Below are 17,483 nucleotides of genomic sequence, written 5' to 3'. Positions count from 1 at the left end.
CAATAGAAAACTTATAGAGACTTGATTGTTGAACAATGTTTAAAGAAATGATATCCAACCCCACACCATCATCTATTAGCACATGTTTGACTCAGGTACGTGTAATGGGCACCCCTGGATGTCCCAAAAAACTAAGCCAAATTGCTGAAAGGAATTATGTCAAACAGTTTGCATTCAACTTCTTAAAACCCCTTATAACTCCGGAAATCAAACATTTATTTGTTTGTTGTGTTTCATGCATGGAATTGGTATCATACAACATAAAAAAGAAAGGAACTACAATAATATGCAAAGTGGAAATGAACTGCTGCTAATAAAATGTTATTTTCAGAATTCATAAAACCAAATACATGGCAGATTTATCAACTCACTAATTACTTCAGCAATATTGTCATAATACTCCAGCCCATGCTTACGAACTTGCTGCTACAATACTTTGTCCTTCAATCAGTCCACTACCTTCGTAATACCATTCCCTCAAAGCGGCATAAGCGTCGGACAAGTAGTGAAGAAGATATGAGCAAAATACCAAATCTGCCTGTAGCCGGAAATGCAACTAAACTGCCTGATAATGAAGCCAAAAACAAAGAATTCCAAAGGCCAAACCCCAAGGGAATGACGTCTAGAATGTTACAAGAGAGGATAGACGTCCTCAAATGCCAAGAACTGAGCTGCAACTCACATACCAATTTCTTCTCATATTCAACCTGCCTAATGAAGCCACAGATGCTTCCTTTTATTCTATTCCCACGGGTCCGCTCAACTCATATGGGCAATGTGGGATAAAAGATGTGTAATATAAAACATATATTAAAATACCCCTTATGTCTCCCTTGGGTACACATTACCATAAAATAAATATTAAAGTAACACTTTAATATTTTACAATTAAATTAGACGTTACTTTAATAGAACTTCAGGCATTAAAATGTATTAGCAATCGAACTCCAAATAATGCGAGTGATAGATCATCGAAAAGCTCTCACCGAGGAGTATCGAATCCAATCACCAAAATTGACCTGCACTGTGTCCTGCCGACTTACTAAAAATAGTAAGTATGCCTGAAACTGAGTAAATCAACTTCGTTTTGGCCCAAACTGGAAATGACTAGGCCAAAACACTCCAAGATCCCATTAAACCCTTCGTTAGCCCTCGGGACCATGTAGAACAAGGCTAACGCACACACACTTGGTCAACTGCTAAAATGGGGACATTACAGTACGACAGATTTGAACCTCAATATGGAGTGCAAGGTTATGTGGATGGCTCAATGCTTTGTCATATTCTTCAAAAAATATTAGGTAATATGGAGTGGAAATATGATTGACCATATCTTGGAACTTATCTACATCAATGTTCATAGGGACACTAGTTGTACGTAGCGCTTTCTCAAAGATTTCCTTATGCAAAGGGGATAACTCTAGCAACCCAAAGATAGAAATTTGTGTAGGGGTAGGTTACAATTGGTCCACAAGGTCACAAGTGGATTTGGTGGTAGCAAACATTTTCTTGGACTAGGAAGACCCCACTTTATTAGCATGAGCTTGCTTGGGAGTATTCACAGCCTTGAGGACAACCTTGGGTTGACTCTGAGTAATGACATTTACTCTTTCACCACAAGAGGAAGAAGTCATAGCCTTCAGCATGATCATAGGTTTATGTTCACAAGAATCTTGCATTTGGGAGGATCCAAGACCCCTCGATATAACCTTAGGTCTTTCATCATCATTGTCATATTTGGGCTCCTCATCATACTTAGGTCTCATTATGTAAATTTTCTCATCAATGGGTTCAAGCATTTGAATAACATTGTTAGCGTTGGTGTAGGTATAGTTGATCTTAGCATCATTGTTCTTTGTGTTCGCATTTGATGCCTCCCCTTGCTCATACTTTGGGAGGGGCTCCTTGAAATCCATATGACTAGATGTTTTAACTTGCCCATCCACACCAACCTTTTTTTCCTCAATACGATCATGTATAATGTCTTTAAACTTGAGATAGTTATCAGTATTGTGACTCTCGATCCTATGATAGTTGCAGTAGTGACCATCTCTCCACCAAGGAGGTTTAATAGTGTGATTGCAAGGTTTTGAATTGTCTAGCAGCGTAATGATCTTATTAGCAATAAATGTTCTTAGGATCACCTCATAGGAATCAACCAAAGGAGTGATATGGTGCTTAGGCTTAGATGATTGTGTGAACTTAGGCTTGTTGGAGTCATTTGTATTTGTAGCTTATATTTGTTTAGTAGCTACAATAAAAATAGCCAATTTGAAGATAGGCTCTTTGGTTTTAATAACATTAACTACACCATCATTAACAACATACTTGTTTTTGTTCCAAGTTCTACCTTTGTCTTTTCCATTCCCATTGCCATTAGTTTTATCTTTGTTCAAGATTATCTCCCCCTTCTTAACAACAACATCCTCAATGTGATACACACTTTCAATCATGTCATTAAAAGTGAGAAACACTTGTTTTCTAATATCATAATGTAGCTCAGGTATAATAGTGCCAACAAAGATATCAATATTCTCATTTTTCAGAATTTGTCAAGGATATCTAGAATGAAACTTTCTCCATCTTTTCAAATAAGTGACAAAAGGTTCTCCTTGTGTTTGTTTAATGTTGTACAAGTCCAACATAGTAACGAGATTTTTTATGTTGTAAGATTAATGTTGTTTGAATTTTTGCACAAGTTCATCAAAAGGTTTAAGAGGAGGGGTGATTTTTGTAAACCATTATATATCTTTCCCATTCAAACTCCTTGGAAAGAGTCTCATAAGATATGTATCATCATGCATGAAATCCATACTAAGAGCATATAATTGGATAACATGATCATGCAGATCCTCATTGTCATCGTATTTATCATATTTAGGGATCTTGACATCTCATGGAAAAGGCATCATGTAGAGACTCTTGTCAAAAGGAAGTGCACATATGGATTCAATGAGTGAATACTTAGGCTTTTTCTTTTCCTTTCCATGCATGCAAACTTATTTTTTAAGTCTTGAACTTGCTTCCTCAAGATTTTAGTTTCAGTAGGTTCTCTCTTTTGAATGATCCTTTGAACATCAAAGTCATGAGGTATTTTCCATCCTCTAGAAGTCAAGTATGTGAAATATTGATCCCTATTTTTCTCTAAAGCTTTAAGCATATAAGTCTTTGAAGGTAATTATCCTGTTGGAATTTTATGAGGTCATCACAAGTAACATCATTGTCTACCTCACTCCCATGTTGTGAGCTATGTGAATGTTGTCCATGGTGGGAATGTCTAGGTGGAGATATATAGCCCTCAAAATGAGACCTTGAAGTCTTGGAAGGGGTGTTATTGTCATTGTTCCTAAAGCTTGCAAAGGGATTTCTATATGTAGTGTTAGAATGTTGGTCTCCAAAGGTATTAGTGTAATTATTTCCAAAGCCATGAGCATTAGCATGTTGAGCATTATCTTCCCGAAACACATAAGCATTCATCCTAGTAGTTGCTTGTCTTTCTTGTTTGTCCTAGTAGGCTTTCTTATCTCTTTCTATTCATTTTGTCTAAATGCAAAGAAGTTGTGTAAGTTCTCTCTTCTTGATTCATGGTGAAAGACGCATCATTTTCAGCCCTAGGAGTATCAAGTAGTGTATCTTAGGATCTACCAAAGTGACTAAGAGGATCATACCAAGTGATGGATTTGTCTTCCTCTAGTTCATCAAAAATAGGTTCGACCTCAAAATGTTGCTTATGTGGATGTCTAGTTGGAGAGAGTAATTCTTCAAAAGTAAAAAGACAATTTCCTTGACCAAGTTGGAACCTTGTTGTAACCAGTATGTAATAGATAGTTTTCATCTTAATAAGATAACACAAGATAGTTGGAGTCCAAACTTAGAAAATCAAGGTGTTCACTTTTCAAAGAGAGATGACAATAAGAGAGTGACTTGTCAAGAAATATTTCCAAGCAACTTATGACACCAATGACTCAAGTCAAGATTTAGGAAAGAAGCCAAAAAGCCAAGTAGATGGAGAAAGTGAGATGATGTACGTGAATAATCCTTCAAGTCAAGTATGTAACTAAGGAGCCAAGGTGATCATTTTTAGGCTAAAACATAACAAAGCATACATATTTCATACTAGAGAGGCAAGGTGATCAAGTATAGACTCCCCTAAATTAGCCAAGAATGTAGTGAAGGTCAAACTAAGAAAGTGCAGAGACCAAATGACAAAATTCAGAAAGTAGTATGAGAGTGGGACAATCAGGAGTTTTGTACGATAGCTTCTAAGAATCAGTACAATAGTTTCAAAAAGTACGTCAATTTTTGATTGGCAGTACAACAACACTACAAATAGCATTATTACATAGTCTAAAAGGAAGCACGATAATGTGTGGAGAACAAAATTATCGTACCATACTTCTCATAGCAACAATATGATAATTGACCAGTAAAGACAATATTTGTGACTTTTGTGCCTAAAAGACCTATGTTTGACTAAGTTTTTCAACCAATTTGTGCAATTTGACTATGATAGCAGAGTTTTATCTCAATTTTGACAATAAAGTAGAAACTTTGATACTAACACACGTCTTCAAACAATTGGAAAAGGGAAAATGCAACCTTGCCAATACAAACACTTGGAAATTTTGAAAACTATAAAACCCGTATGAAACTATTGATTTGTGTATGTTCAAATGATTTCCATGGGTCTAACACATTGAAGCAATAGCTACTACCTAAAGGACACAACTCATTACTCAGTACCTTGACCTACAACTTAATGCTCCCTCACCTCACACAAAGTGGTTGCCCACAATAGATATTGGCTTTGTCATAAATGGGTTACCAACATCTAAAGGAACACATATGGTCAGTCAAATCTAGAGGTGATCTTGGAAGTCCACTAGGATTGATCCTCGCACCAAGATATTGAGAGGAAAAATAGGGTGGCCTCTAAATCCTAAGGTCTCTAGTAAGGGTTCCACTCATAACACCCCTCTTGCACCCAATATGGGATGGATGCCTTACTTCCACAAGAGTACCTTCAACATACCCACCTAGTGATTTCCTCATGGTCACAATCCCACAAGTGATCTCGCCAAGTGGAATCAAGTGTTATGCCCTTCAAAGCTTTCACCTTTGTCAAGAAGTTTTGATTATAGTGAGTCAGATTGGTTGGGTTTTTCTTGTTCCCACTTTAAGTCGTTCTTATTGGTATCTTTTCGCCAATAGAAAGCCCTCTAAAGGTAAAATCTTACTAGGAGATTGAAAAAATGGATCCACACTAAGGAGGTCAAGATTTTTTATTCACCAAGAAAGTGAAGAGCATACTCTAATATCCCCCAATGCTTCCTCAAGCACGCTAAGCAAATTAATTAAGACTATTAAATAGTGAAATATGCCACCCACTTTCTTAAACCAATGATGAGTCAAGATTTCTTATTCACCAAGAAGGTGAAGAGCATACTCTCTTATCAACAAAGGAACCTTACTTATGGGTTTTAATTTTCTTATGAAAATGAAAGAAACTAGAAGATGCAAACACTTGAAATGAAATAAAGACATAAATATATATTTCCTTGCAAATATTTCCTTAGGGAAGCAAGCAAGTAGATAGGCCCCTACAAAACAAACAAGGTTAGGGCATCAAAATGAGCAATGGCAATAAGAGAGTGACTTGTCAAGAAATATTTCCAAGCAACTTACAATACCAATGACTCAAGTCAAGATCTAGGAAAGAAGCCAAATAGCCAAGTAGATGGAGAAAGCGAGATGATGTATGTGAATAATCCTTCAAGTCAAGTATGTAACTAAGGAGACAAGGTGATCATTTTTAGGCTAAAACAAAACCAAGCATACATATTTCAGACTAGAGGGGCAAGGTGATCAAGTATAGACTCCCCTAAATTAGCCAAGAATGTAGTGAAGGTCAAACTAAGAAAGTGTGGAGACTAGAGTTCATAAAGTAGTACGAAAGTGGGACAATCAAGAGTTTTGTACAATAGTTTCTAGGAATCAGTACAATAGTTTCAAATAGTACGTCAATTTTTTAATGGTAGTACAACAACAATGCAAATAGCATTATGACATAGTCTAAAAGGAAGCATGATAATGTGTAGAGACCAAAATTATCGTACCATACTTCTCATAGCAACAGTACGATCATTGACCAACAAAGACAATATTTGTGACTCTTGTGCCTAAAAGACCTATGTTTGACTAAGTTTTTCAACCAATTTGTGCAATTTGACTATGATAGCAAAGTTTTATCTCAATTTTGATAGTAAAGTAGTAATTGTGATACTAACACACGTCTTCAAACAATTGGACAAGGGAAAAAGCAACCTTGCCAATACAAACACTTAGAAAGTTTGAAAAATATAAAACCCCTATGAAACTACTGATTTGTTTATGTTCAAATGATTTCCATGGGTCTAACACATTCAAAGACACATTGAAGCAATAGCTATCTAAAGGACACAACTCATTACTCAATACCTTGACCCACAGCTTAATGCTCCCTCACCTCACACAAAGTGGTTGCCCACAATAGATATTGGCTATCATAGATGGGTTACCAACATCTAAAGGAACACATATGGTGAGTCAAATCTTGAGATGATCTTGGAAGTCCACTAGGATTGATCCTTGCACCTAGATATTGAGAGGAAAAATAGGGTGGCCTCGAAATCCTAAGGTCTCTAGTAAGGGTTCCACTCATAACACCCCTCTTGCACCCAAAATGAAATGGATGCCTTACTTCCACAAGAGTACCTTCAACATACCCACCTAGTGATTTCCTCATGGTCACAATCCCATAAGTGATCTCACCAAGTGAAGTCAAGTGTTATGCCCTCCAACGCTTTTACCTTTGTCAAGAAGTTTTGGTTATAATGAGTTGGATTGGTTGGGTTTTGCTTGTTCCCACTTTGGGTCATTCTTATTGGTATCTTTTCGCCAATAGCAAGCCCTCTAAAGGTAAAATCTTACTTGAAGATTGAAAAAGATGGATCCACACAAAGGAGGTCAAGATTTTTGATTCACCAAGAAAGTGAAGAGCATACTCTCATATCCCCCAATGCTTCCTCAAACACGCTAAGCAAATTAATTAAGACCACTAAATAGTGAAATATGCCACCCACTTTCTTAAACCAATGATGAGTCAAGATTTCTTATTCACCAAGAAGGTGAAGAGCATACTCTCTTATCAACAAAGGAACCTTACTTATGGGTTTTAATTTGCCTATGAAAATGAAAGAAACTAAAAGATGCAAACACTTGAAATGAAATAAAGACACACACACATATTCTTGCTTGGACAACCCTAAAACAAATGTTAGTAGCCTTTCTTTGGAAATATGTCCTTAGCGAAGAAAGCAAGTAGATAGGCCCCTACAAAACAAACAAGGTTAGGGCATCAAAATGAGCAATAAATTTCAGAACAACCCTTTAATACCACTGTTAGGACCTACTAGAAAGCCTATAAACTCAAAGGTGAAAGCTTGGAAATGCAAAATGAAATCTGAAAGATGAAATGTGTAAGTGAAATAGATAGAACATTACTTCTGGCTAACATAGTACTAAATAGGGTACTACACCTAGTTTGAGAAAATAATCTTGACATTAAAAAAGATTTTCAATTATTTAATATGTTTTGTTGGACATAAATAAACCACCAATTGCTTCAAAGATACCCGTATGTATGCAATTCCAACAACTTTCTTCTTTTTAGCATGATGTGACCTTATAAGGGTCTACAAATTGTTTGATTTGTTTATAATGTAGATAAAAACTCTTAGAACACCTATCACACAAAGTGATTTCCAATCAATACATTAGTTTCTTATTAATGACAACACCCTATCAATAAAACCACACACTAAAATCCATCAACCAACCACACATTTGAAAGACAATGTGATCATAAGATCTCATAACATCACTTACTCCATGCTGACAAAAAGTTAAAACACAAACAACTTGTTCGGTATTACCATTGACGGTAAAGAGTTCATTGACATGACATATAAGACTTTCAATTTCCTATTACTTAAACTTGATTTAATAAAATAAAGATCCAAATTTTAGATTAAAGATAATTGGATGCATAAATCCTTGACAAGTCTGATTAATGAAAGTTGAGTCCATATTATAGAGATCGAATAAATTGAGCACAAAATGTGACAGGACTTTGTTTTGCATTGTAGTCAAAATAGACTCTTTTAACACCCAAATTTCTCTTCTCCCTTCTAGTCTTATATTCAAATTAGACCACACCCAACAAAACTCACATGCAACAAAAAACTGACTTCACGCATTTTATAAACACCCCAATTCAAATTTCATCATTCATAGCATCCAAGATTATGTAATTTTAAACTTCAGTTCAAATATTATGATCTATTACAATTTCGTATTCTAAATTTTCTTTGGCATCGCTTATTTACATTTTAAACAAACTATCGCTTATATATATATATATAACCTACTGCTTTTCAACAATATTCCTCTTAAATCCCACCCGAACGGCCACGACAATTTAAAAGTCATACTCTTAAGTATTAAATAATATTTGATATTTTTAATAGTATTAAAAGTCCTAATCTTTCTTTTTAAACTCCTCAAAGTTTGAGAGTGGAGACAATTATCTATTTAGTTGCAATACATATTTTAATAGCTCAGATCAACATCTTACCCACGGATTCTTTTTATTAATCATCTAGTCGAAGTGCTTGTGACTATCTCGTATAAATAATAACTGTGCACGCTAAAATTAACAGTTTCGATTACACTCCTCCATTATCGTGTATATTTTAACGTGTCGATGTCTCAGATTTTTTATTGCTCCAAGATGGATGAAGTTGACGTAAAGTAACCCTAATTAACGTTCAACTGCTTTGCAGCTTTTCTAAGTTGGATATTTTAACTCAAAAAACACAGCTTACCAATTCATGGCAGAACATTATGAAAGGCCGTTTGAAATACTTGACAAAGTTAACTCCAAAAAAAATTTACGTCCACAGACCATTAAAATGAATCTGCATGAAAATAAATTCAAGAAACAATACATAAACAACAATATACATATAATAAAAATGAAATTAGTAATATAAGAGTATCATAAATAGTGCCCTTCAATTTTCTTTGTTCTTGGAACACCGTTGGTGTTCTGATTGAAAGGCAATAAAAGTTAAAGCCATACACCAACTGCTGAAAACAACGTGAATTGAAGCAACGTTAACAGTCAAAATGAAAGGCAGAGGCATCAGTCATGAGATGTCTTTCCATGTACAAAGCAGAACCATGAGCATCCATTAACACATATGGCGTATCTTCAGGTGGTTTCCAATGACGTTTTCTTTGGTTTATAAACCAGTTGTTTATTTGTTTCTGATCCAACCCAGTACACTCGGCCAAAGCTGCCTTTTCAGTCTCCTGCAGTTACAATCAAAATATCACATATTCCACACTACCATTCTTATACATATACTATCTAAGAAAGAAAAAGGAAACTCCTAACCAGAATAAATATCTTCACTCCACTTGGTAACGAACGATTCAACTTTTTGCAGTGACAAAAATTGTGAGCTTGAACCCACAACAAACAATTATCATTTTCTGTGAGAATGGCAGAATAATATCGCTGGTTTAACACAATTTATGGCCCACATTGTCAACTTGTAAATCAATCTCACCAGATTTCTACAATCCATTTGAATTCACTGAGTAGCTTCTGAATTTGATTGTGTTAATTTTTGTCATCATTGTTTCCCATCACACTTAGTGATTCATCATGAGGACATGAGATCCATCATGAAGATGTGAGTGACTGAACAGATACATTGACAAAAATTAACAATCAATCAGCTACTCAGGGAGTCTTTGTATCAATCATTAGCACTTCGTTAGCTCTTGAATTTAACACAATCAAATCCAAAAGCTAGTCTATGAAATTCTACATGGCTTCCCTTAAATCTAAGATTTCCAAAATCCATAAGAATTTTCAGTATAAGCTTCTTGATTTGATTGTGTAGCAATTTTAATTGAACATCAATGTTTCGAATCACACTACCCAAACCATTGTTGTTCTTGCATTTTATTGCATCTTGCTGATAGATCACTGAATGTGATCAGAAACATTGATGTTCAAAAATTGTTACACAATCAAATCCAGAAGCTTATTCTAAAAACTCTTTATCATTTGTTAGCAATTATATTCCAGAAACCATAAAGCCATGTGCTTATTACTAGGCTATCCTATGCAGGTAGGATCTTCCCAACACATCCTGAGGCTGACTGATTGATTATAAAACTTTTATGCATAATTTGTAGTGCGAGAAGTAAGAATAGGTTACCGTAGGATATGGCCACTTGTTGTGCAGATCCCACCAATCAAGTAGTTTTTGCCGTGCTTCCTTTGGTAGCTTTCCCTTCTTTTTCTTCTTCATAAATTCCAGTTTAAGATTGCTAAGGTATCCACTGTATTTACGAAGCAGGCGATCCTTCAATTCTCTGTCTTGTGAATTCTGATCCACTTCCTGGCACTCCTGTTCAGCGGTGCTGCAATCTTCCTCATCAGATGATCCACCTCCCTCAGTTTTGTCATCACTCTCGGCTGTGATAAAAATGGAAATAAGAATGAAAATTTATATGGGAATAAGAGAAGCACAATTTTACATTATATGGAAATATAAGAAACACAATTTTGCATTATATGGGAGCATGAGAAACACGATGTTACAGATGGTTTATCAGCTTCAACAGAAAAGACCCAAGAAAATGGCTATCCACATAATACCTGGAAGATCACTAATACCAGGTAAAGAAAATTTAGTTATCCCTTTTTCCCTTACATTAGTGCCACCACCACTTCATACTTTCACGAGTGAATTTCATCACCTCAATTACGATCTACACATTAACTGAACTAAATCCTAGTGACCGTAAGCAAGTAGGTTATGGTAAATTCAACCCCTATTATTGGAGGCACTTTTCCAACTTTTGTTTCTGAAGAAGAGTTTGGGTATATTGTAACTTGATATTAATAAAAAATATATATGGGTTGCAAGAAAACATATGTAAACAACTCAGGTATCAAATGCCTCTATATACCTGAACAAAGAGCAGAGACTTACTTTTATTTTAGTGTCATGTCAGAATCTCATGAAAGTGAAATGATGGATCATGGCTGCAGAAATACCTTAACACAAACACGCAGATTTTATTTGTTCAACTTAAAAATAGGTTAAATGTTGCAGACTCTCTTTCAAACAGCAATAAGACTCTGTATTTATAAAGCTCCTAGACCCTTGCAAAAGCTGTAACATGCAACTAATAAAAGGAAAAAGAACAAAAAAAAAAATCTCTCTCAACAGCCAGCATCAATTCAGCCATCAAAATCTAAATCTTACCAAGGAGAGTTCAAAAAAAAAAAGACCAAGTCCCTCCTTGATAAAATAATCAATGACTGACAAACAGTGACGTAAACAATGTCAACTGTTGTGGAAGTGCTGAATGCTTTTAAAAATGCATGACAAGTGCATGTTTTTCGTTGGAGGTGAAACTCATACTTTGGATGGGTTATCTAAATCATAGAGTATGTTAGAAAACATGGATGAAAAGAAATAATCACATTATCTAATCCAGAAATATCCAGATAAATTACCAACTATGAAAGCTTCAAGTCTTTAATCTACAATATAATAGCGCTAGTTATATTTCTGGAATCATTATCTTGAAGCAGAAAATTGTGTCCAATATTAAAATACTCAAATTGAAAAAAACAGTAGGCATGTCTGTATTTAATTTGTTTTTCGTGCTGGCCAAATACCACCGGCTATCCATTTGATGAAAGAAGTGCCATATCTTGCATGCTAACACAAGCACTATCACGTATACAAGAACAACTGAATCCAAAAATAAGCTAACTCAAAATAATTTACATGAAGATGAAAAAGAAATCGTATGGTTTTGTCTTCCAGCCAATTAAAGCGTTTCGTTACAGGTGGGTTTCCTCATATCTTTGGCTGCTGGTATAATTAACCATCATTGCAAATTTTTTTAAGACCATCTACTCGAATCGATCTGAGAGGAAGTTCTAATAACTTGCACACTCTACACGATGTCCTTAAAGTATACAATGGGCAAATCGGGTTTTCAAACTGTAACATGATTAGCTTAACAGTCTAGTATATCCCTGGTACACTAAAACGTGTATAAATTTGTAATTAAACTAACAAATTAAATATTTCACTTTTAGAGCTTACCGGTAGTTGTTCTATTAGTTTTAGATAAAAAAGAAAGTACACTGCACATCACAGTGTCGTATATGGAATGATTATTAAAGTTCCTCAATAGTAGCAACTAGCACCATTGATCTAGACTCTAGATGATAAGGATTCCTCGTGAAAAGTCTAAACACGAGAAGGTTACAATCATCTTCCAATGAAGCACCTCATTATTCTTCTGCATCCATTTCCACTCGCACAAAACCTTTTGATTCCACTTGAGCCTACAATTTCGCTTCCACTGCCCATTTCCATACGCATCAATGGACAACATGAGGTTCAACTCCTTGACCAATTCAGATTATATGGATCAAAGTCACTGTAAATTGCTTCATAATTCTCCTCTCCCTCCACATATTTTGTTATAACGATGCAGGTTGTGTTGCACAAAATTGAGACCACTGAGTTACTATTGGGATTCACATGGCTCCAGATGTTCGCTAAATTGCACTCAGAAAAAAGAATTGCACGAATAGCATAAAATGGAGATGACAGGGCTTTGAGATTTAATGTTCTTGCCCCATAATCATCACAGCAACACATCTTTATAAATAACTCTAATATTCTAGGAAACGTACAATTGCTTATAAAAAAATGTTTACTATTGATACCATGATTCAGTTTTTGAAGGGCTTTGAATTTCCATGTCTTTGTTGGGTTATTCATAGAGAACGAAAATAACCTCACCTCCTCACTCGTGCAAATCTGCATATTGTTAAAAAAATTGTCGAGAAGGTTTTTGTTAGATATCATCCTCTATCCATATCATGGGGCAATTCATAACCTCCTTGGTGGACCTAAAATAATTGCAAAAAACACTTGGGATTCAGGAATACAACTCTACATGTATGTTTTGGCAGCATTATGTTCCAATATCTGTGCTTTAGGTTGGAAGGAGCTGCAGAGCTCCAAGTTGATCATAGGGCTGAAATTATCACAATCTTTGAGGGACCTTTCTCCACTTCATCTCCAATACCCAAACATGTTAGAAGATGCACACTTCTTACAAAGTGGAGCGTGGGGAAAAGAAAGGTTATAGATCTAGTTCTTTATCCAATTATGGACATGTTCGATGCACAAATTCAAGAAGAGAAAACAATGACCTCAAAGATTTATTCTTTTCCAATTCATATTGCTCAATCTCATTATTTGTAAGAGGCTAGAGCTAAGGTAGCCAAAGCAAAGACTTACATGCTTCCTAGGGAGACTAAAATATGCACAATCATTGCGAACAAAATTCATTCCAATGTCAATTTGTTGATGAAGGATTAAAAGTCACGAGTCTTTCATGGCTACAATATCATCATGGATAAGTGGATGGATCTTAGGCAATCACCCAATCATCAATAGTAGTATTTCATACAAGAATAGGTCAAGATTAACTACTTGGAAAAAAAATACAAAGTTTTAATTGAACCCTAAGAGATGTAATTCAATAGGTTGCTTATTGCAACGTGGTGCAAGTGATTAAAAATGCAGCATATGCTTGCATTGAAGTAGGAGAATCGAGAATGTCCACCTAAATGCAAATTTATAAGACTCTTGTTAGGAAAGCTACTTGTGGAAAAGGCCTTCCAAATGCCAATTTACAAGGGAAATAGAAAAGATAGTAAAGATACTTTAGAACATTGAGATGCACAGGAAAAACAAGAACATTGAAAAACAAATACACACAAGATAAACATAGACAACATTTAACATGGGAAACCCTTTCAAGAAAAACCCACTACCCAAAAACCCCCAAGAAACTTTGTATTACAATAAACAATTTACATACAACAAACTCTGGTTTCTAGACAAGCTCAGATTGCCTTTACAATCAACTTGACTTTCATAGCCACCGCCACTTCAGCCCAACGAATCCCGTAGACATTTATACACTCTACAATTCGTTATCAAATCTGGTGCATTAACTATCAAGAACAAAACGGTTACTGGCCTTGGTACTCATCCATCCAACAATTACTCATTCAGGTATCAAACGCCTCCAGTCACTCGGACACCTTTGGTTACACAAATGCCTTTAGTGACAGTCACTTGGACACCTTTGGTCACTTGGACACCTTCGATCACTCGAACACCTTCGGTCACTCAGATTGACCCTTCACCATACGGTGGAATCACAAGTACAGTGTTTCACCGTACGGTGAACAACCACCATACAGACTTGTCATTCCCAAAAATCTCCCACTTGACAAGTACGTACTGATATCCACAGAGATACTTCACATGACCATAAACCGCACAGTCCTCCTACTGAAACCTTCAACTATTCCAACAAACACATCTCTAATCACAAGAGATAACACCATCATCTCCATCTCTAAGTTTCCATGAGCACTTGCAATTGATCAATCCGTGCCAACTCCGAATTCAACATTATAATATCACGAAGTATCCAACAAATGATCAATGTACTCAAAACAAATAAACTAAACCAAGATCAACATGTCAAAATTCCAACCATGGTCTTAGGAACATAAACATGACAACATGATCTAAATAATCTCAACCAAAGGGATTACATGCTCCATTTAAACATATCAGAACATGTTAAATGAAAACATAAACCACGCCCTTATCAAAGACTCCATTGAGCCCTCAAGATGTCAACATCTTCAGTTACATGAAGATTAACATCTCCGAACAGTACTTCAGCAAATGAGAAAAGATCCTTCTCCAACATGAGAATCTCGCGCCTTCAACATCTAAAATACCAATCAATATCAATTACTTTTTTATTGCCAACAACTCTCACTAAACTGTGGTGTTGAGTTGCACATGATATCTACGTTACTGCCAACAACTCTCACTATATGATGGTGCCGAGTCACACATGGCATCGTGACAAACATCTTCCACACAAAGATTGAATTACTCTAACTAGTCATCATCAGATGACTGATTAGCCAAAGCAGCACTACTTGAATCTTCATCATCACTCTGAGAAGACTCAAAATTAGAAGAACTCTCCATTTTCTTATTCTTCTCTTTGCAATCCTTTCGGATATGACCAACCTATGCGCAGTTCCAACACTTCGCTTTGGACTTCTTTCCAGGACATTCCAGCTTCATGTCCTTCTTGCTTCCATCCTTCACTCTACCTTGGACGATAAGAGCCTCCTTAGCCACCTCAAAAGATTTCCTCTGCATCTCCTCTAACAAAAGTGTAGGAACCACTTCATCCATTTTTAATTGGGTTGTAGTACTTCCAATGGCCATCACAAGATGATCCCATGAATCAGGCAACGAGCATAACAATAATATGCAACACTTTTCTTCACTAACAGATACAGCAACAAATGTCAGTTGTGCAATCACCATATTGAATGCATTTAAATGATCTGCCATAGTCATTCCTTCGTCCATCTTCAAAGAGTACAACTTCTTTCTCAAGAAGAGCTTGTTTACCAAGGATTTTCCCTGATAAATATCTCCCAGCTTCTTCCACAAAGAATGTGTTGTTTTCTCCTCATGAACATTCAAGAGAACAGAATCTACAAGACATAGCCTTATCAGTCCTTTGGCCTTTCAATCTGTTAAAACCCAATCTTCTTGCTTCATGCCCGAAGGCTTGTTACTAGACACAACAACCCACAGATCAAGATCAACCAATATATCTTCAACTTTAAGTTTCCACAACTCAAAGTTTGTGCCATTGAACTTTTCAATCTCCATTCTCCTTGTACTAGATTAACAATTTCCACAACTCAATTACTAGATAAACACTTTCCAAACTCCCACTGGAACTAAATTGACATAGAAAACAACCCTACATGATAAGGATAATCCAGACCATGATACCACTTGTCAGGAAAGCTACTTGTGGAAAACACCTTCCAGATGCCAATTTATAGGAGAAATAAAAAGATTGTAAATCTAATTTGGAATGTTGAGATGCACAAGAAAAACAAGAACATTGAAAAGCAAATACGCACAAGATAAACACAAAAAAAGATTTAACGTAAGAAACCCTTCCGGGAAAAATTCACCACCCAAAAACCCCCAAGAAACTTTGTATTACAATAAACAATTTACATACAACAAACTTTGGTTTCTGGAAAGGCTCGCAGGCTCAAATTTCCTTTACAATCAACTTGACTTTCATAGCTGCTGCCACTTCAGCCCAACGAATCCCGCAAACATTTATACACTCTGCAATTTGTTATGAAATTTGGTGCATTAACTGTCCCAACGAATCCTGCAAACATTTATACACTCTGCAATTTGTTATGAAATTTGGTGCATTAACCGTCAAGAACAAAATGGTTACTAGCAGCCTTGGTACTCATCCAATGGTTACTCATTCAGGTATTAGACGCCTCTAGTCACTCAAACACCTTTGGTCACATAGATGCTTTCTGTGACAGTCACTCGAACACCTTCGGTCACTTCGACAACTTCGATCACATGGATGCCTTCAATGATGGTCACTCAAACACCTTTGGTCACTCGAATGCTTGTCACTCTAAAATGTTTCGGTCACATAGATGCTTGTCACTCTGAAATGTTTCGGTCATGTAGATGCTTGTCACTCTAAAACATTTCGGTGACCCTTCACCGTACGATGGAATCACATGTACGTGTTTCACCGTACAAGTATGGTGCAATCACCGTACCTTATCATTCCCAACAACTTTGTCGTGTGCATGTCATTAAAAATGTATTGAAATAAAATAAGGGAAGTTGGGCAGTACATAATTTTCCACATCCACACCTCCCTAGCATTTTTCAGCTTTTTCTTAGCAAGGAATTCCTCCAGATAATTGAGACTCTACTTAGTTCATTAATGTCATTCTTGTACAAAATATGTCTGAGTTGTTGAAATCCCTTGGAACTTATGATCTTGAAATAGGTGGACTAGGAGGTGAGTATCCAAAACAAAGCAAAGGAAAAGGATGAAAACAGTGAATTAGGTGGAGTGAGTAAACTTTTTTGTCCAATGAAAGTTATCTCACATCTATTATAAACTTCATATCCATTGACATAAGATATTGGGATTTGAAGTATGCTCATATTTGAGAAATCTCTATGCACTGATAGCATGTTTGGCCAATTGAAGGCCTTCATTCATGAGAAAGACATTGACCAAGAATTGTACCACATGCATACTCAATGCATTGCTTAATAGAGATGAGTGATGTTGACAACTAGTTTACTCAGACACCAAATACAAAAACATATTTGATCTGGTAGGGAACTTAATGAAGACTTTCA

The 17,483-nt window shown here is 36.0% G+C and overlaps 1 protein-coding gene across 1 annotated transcript in view; it reads right to left on the bottom strand.

Annotated features, from left to right (window-relative positions):
- Positions 1-9,060: 9,060 nt before the first annotated feature.
- Positions 9,061-17,483, bottom strand: part of LOC149557932 (homeobox protein knotted-1-like 2) — a 56,063-nt gene continuing 47,640 nt past the window's right edge. Inside the window, exons 4-5 of the mRNA XM_089832391.1 lie at positions 10,335-10,594; positions 9,061-9,414 (exon numbers count right to left, since the gene is read on the bottom strand). Coding sequence (XP_089688517.1) covers positions 9,217-9,414; positions 10,335-10,594 — 458 coding nt within the window. The 3' untranslated portion in view covers positions 9,061-9,216. The remainder of the gene's footprint in view (positions 9,415-10,334; positions 10,595-17,483) is intronic.

Source organism: Cupressus sempervirens, chromosome 5, assembly GCF_028749045.1.
Source record: "Cupressus sempervirens isolate cs-2001-9-10 chromosome 5, ASM2874904v1, whole genome shotgun sequence".
NCBI lineage: Eukaryota > Viridiplantae > Streptophyta > Pinopsida > Cupressales > Cupressaceae > Cupressus > Cupressus sempervirens.
This window is presented reverse-complemented; position numbering and strand designations above follow the sequence as displayed.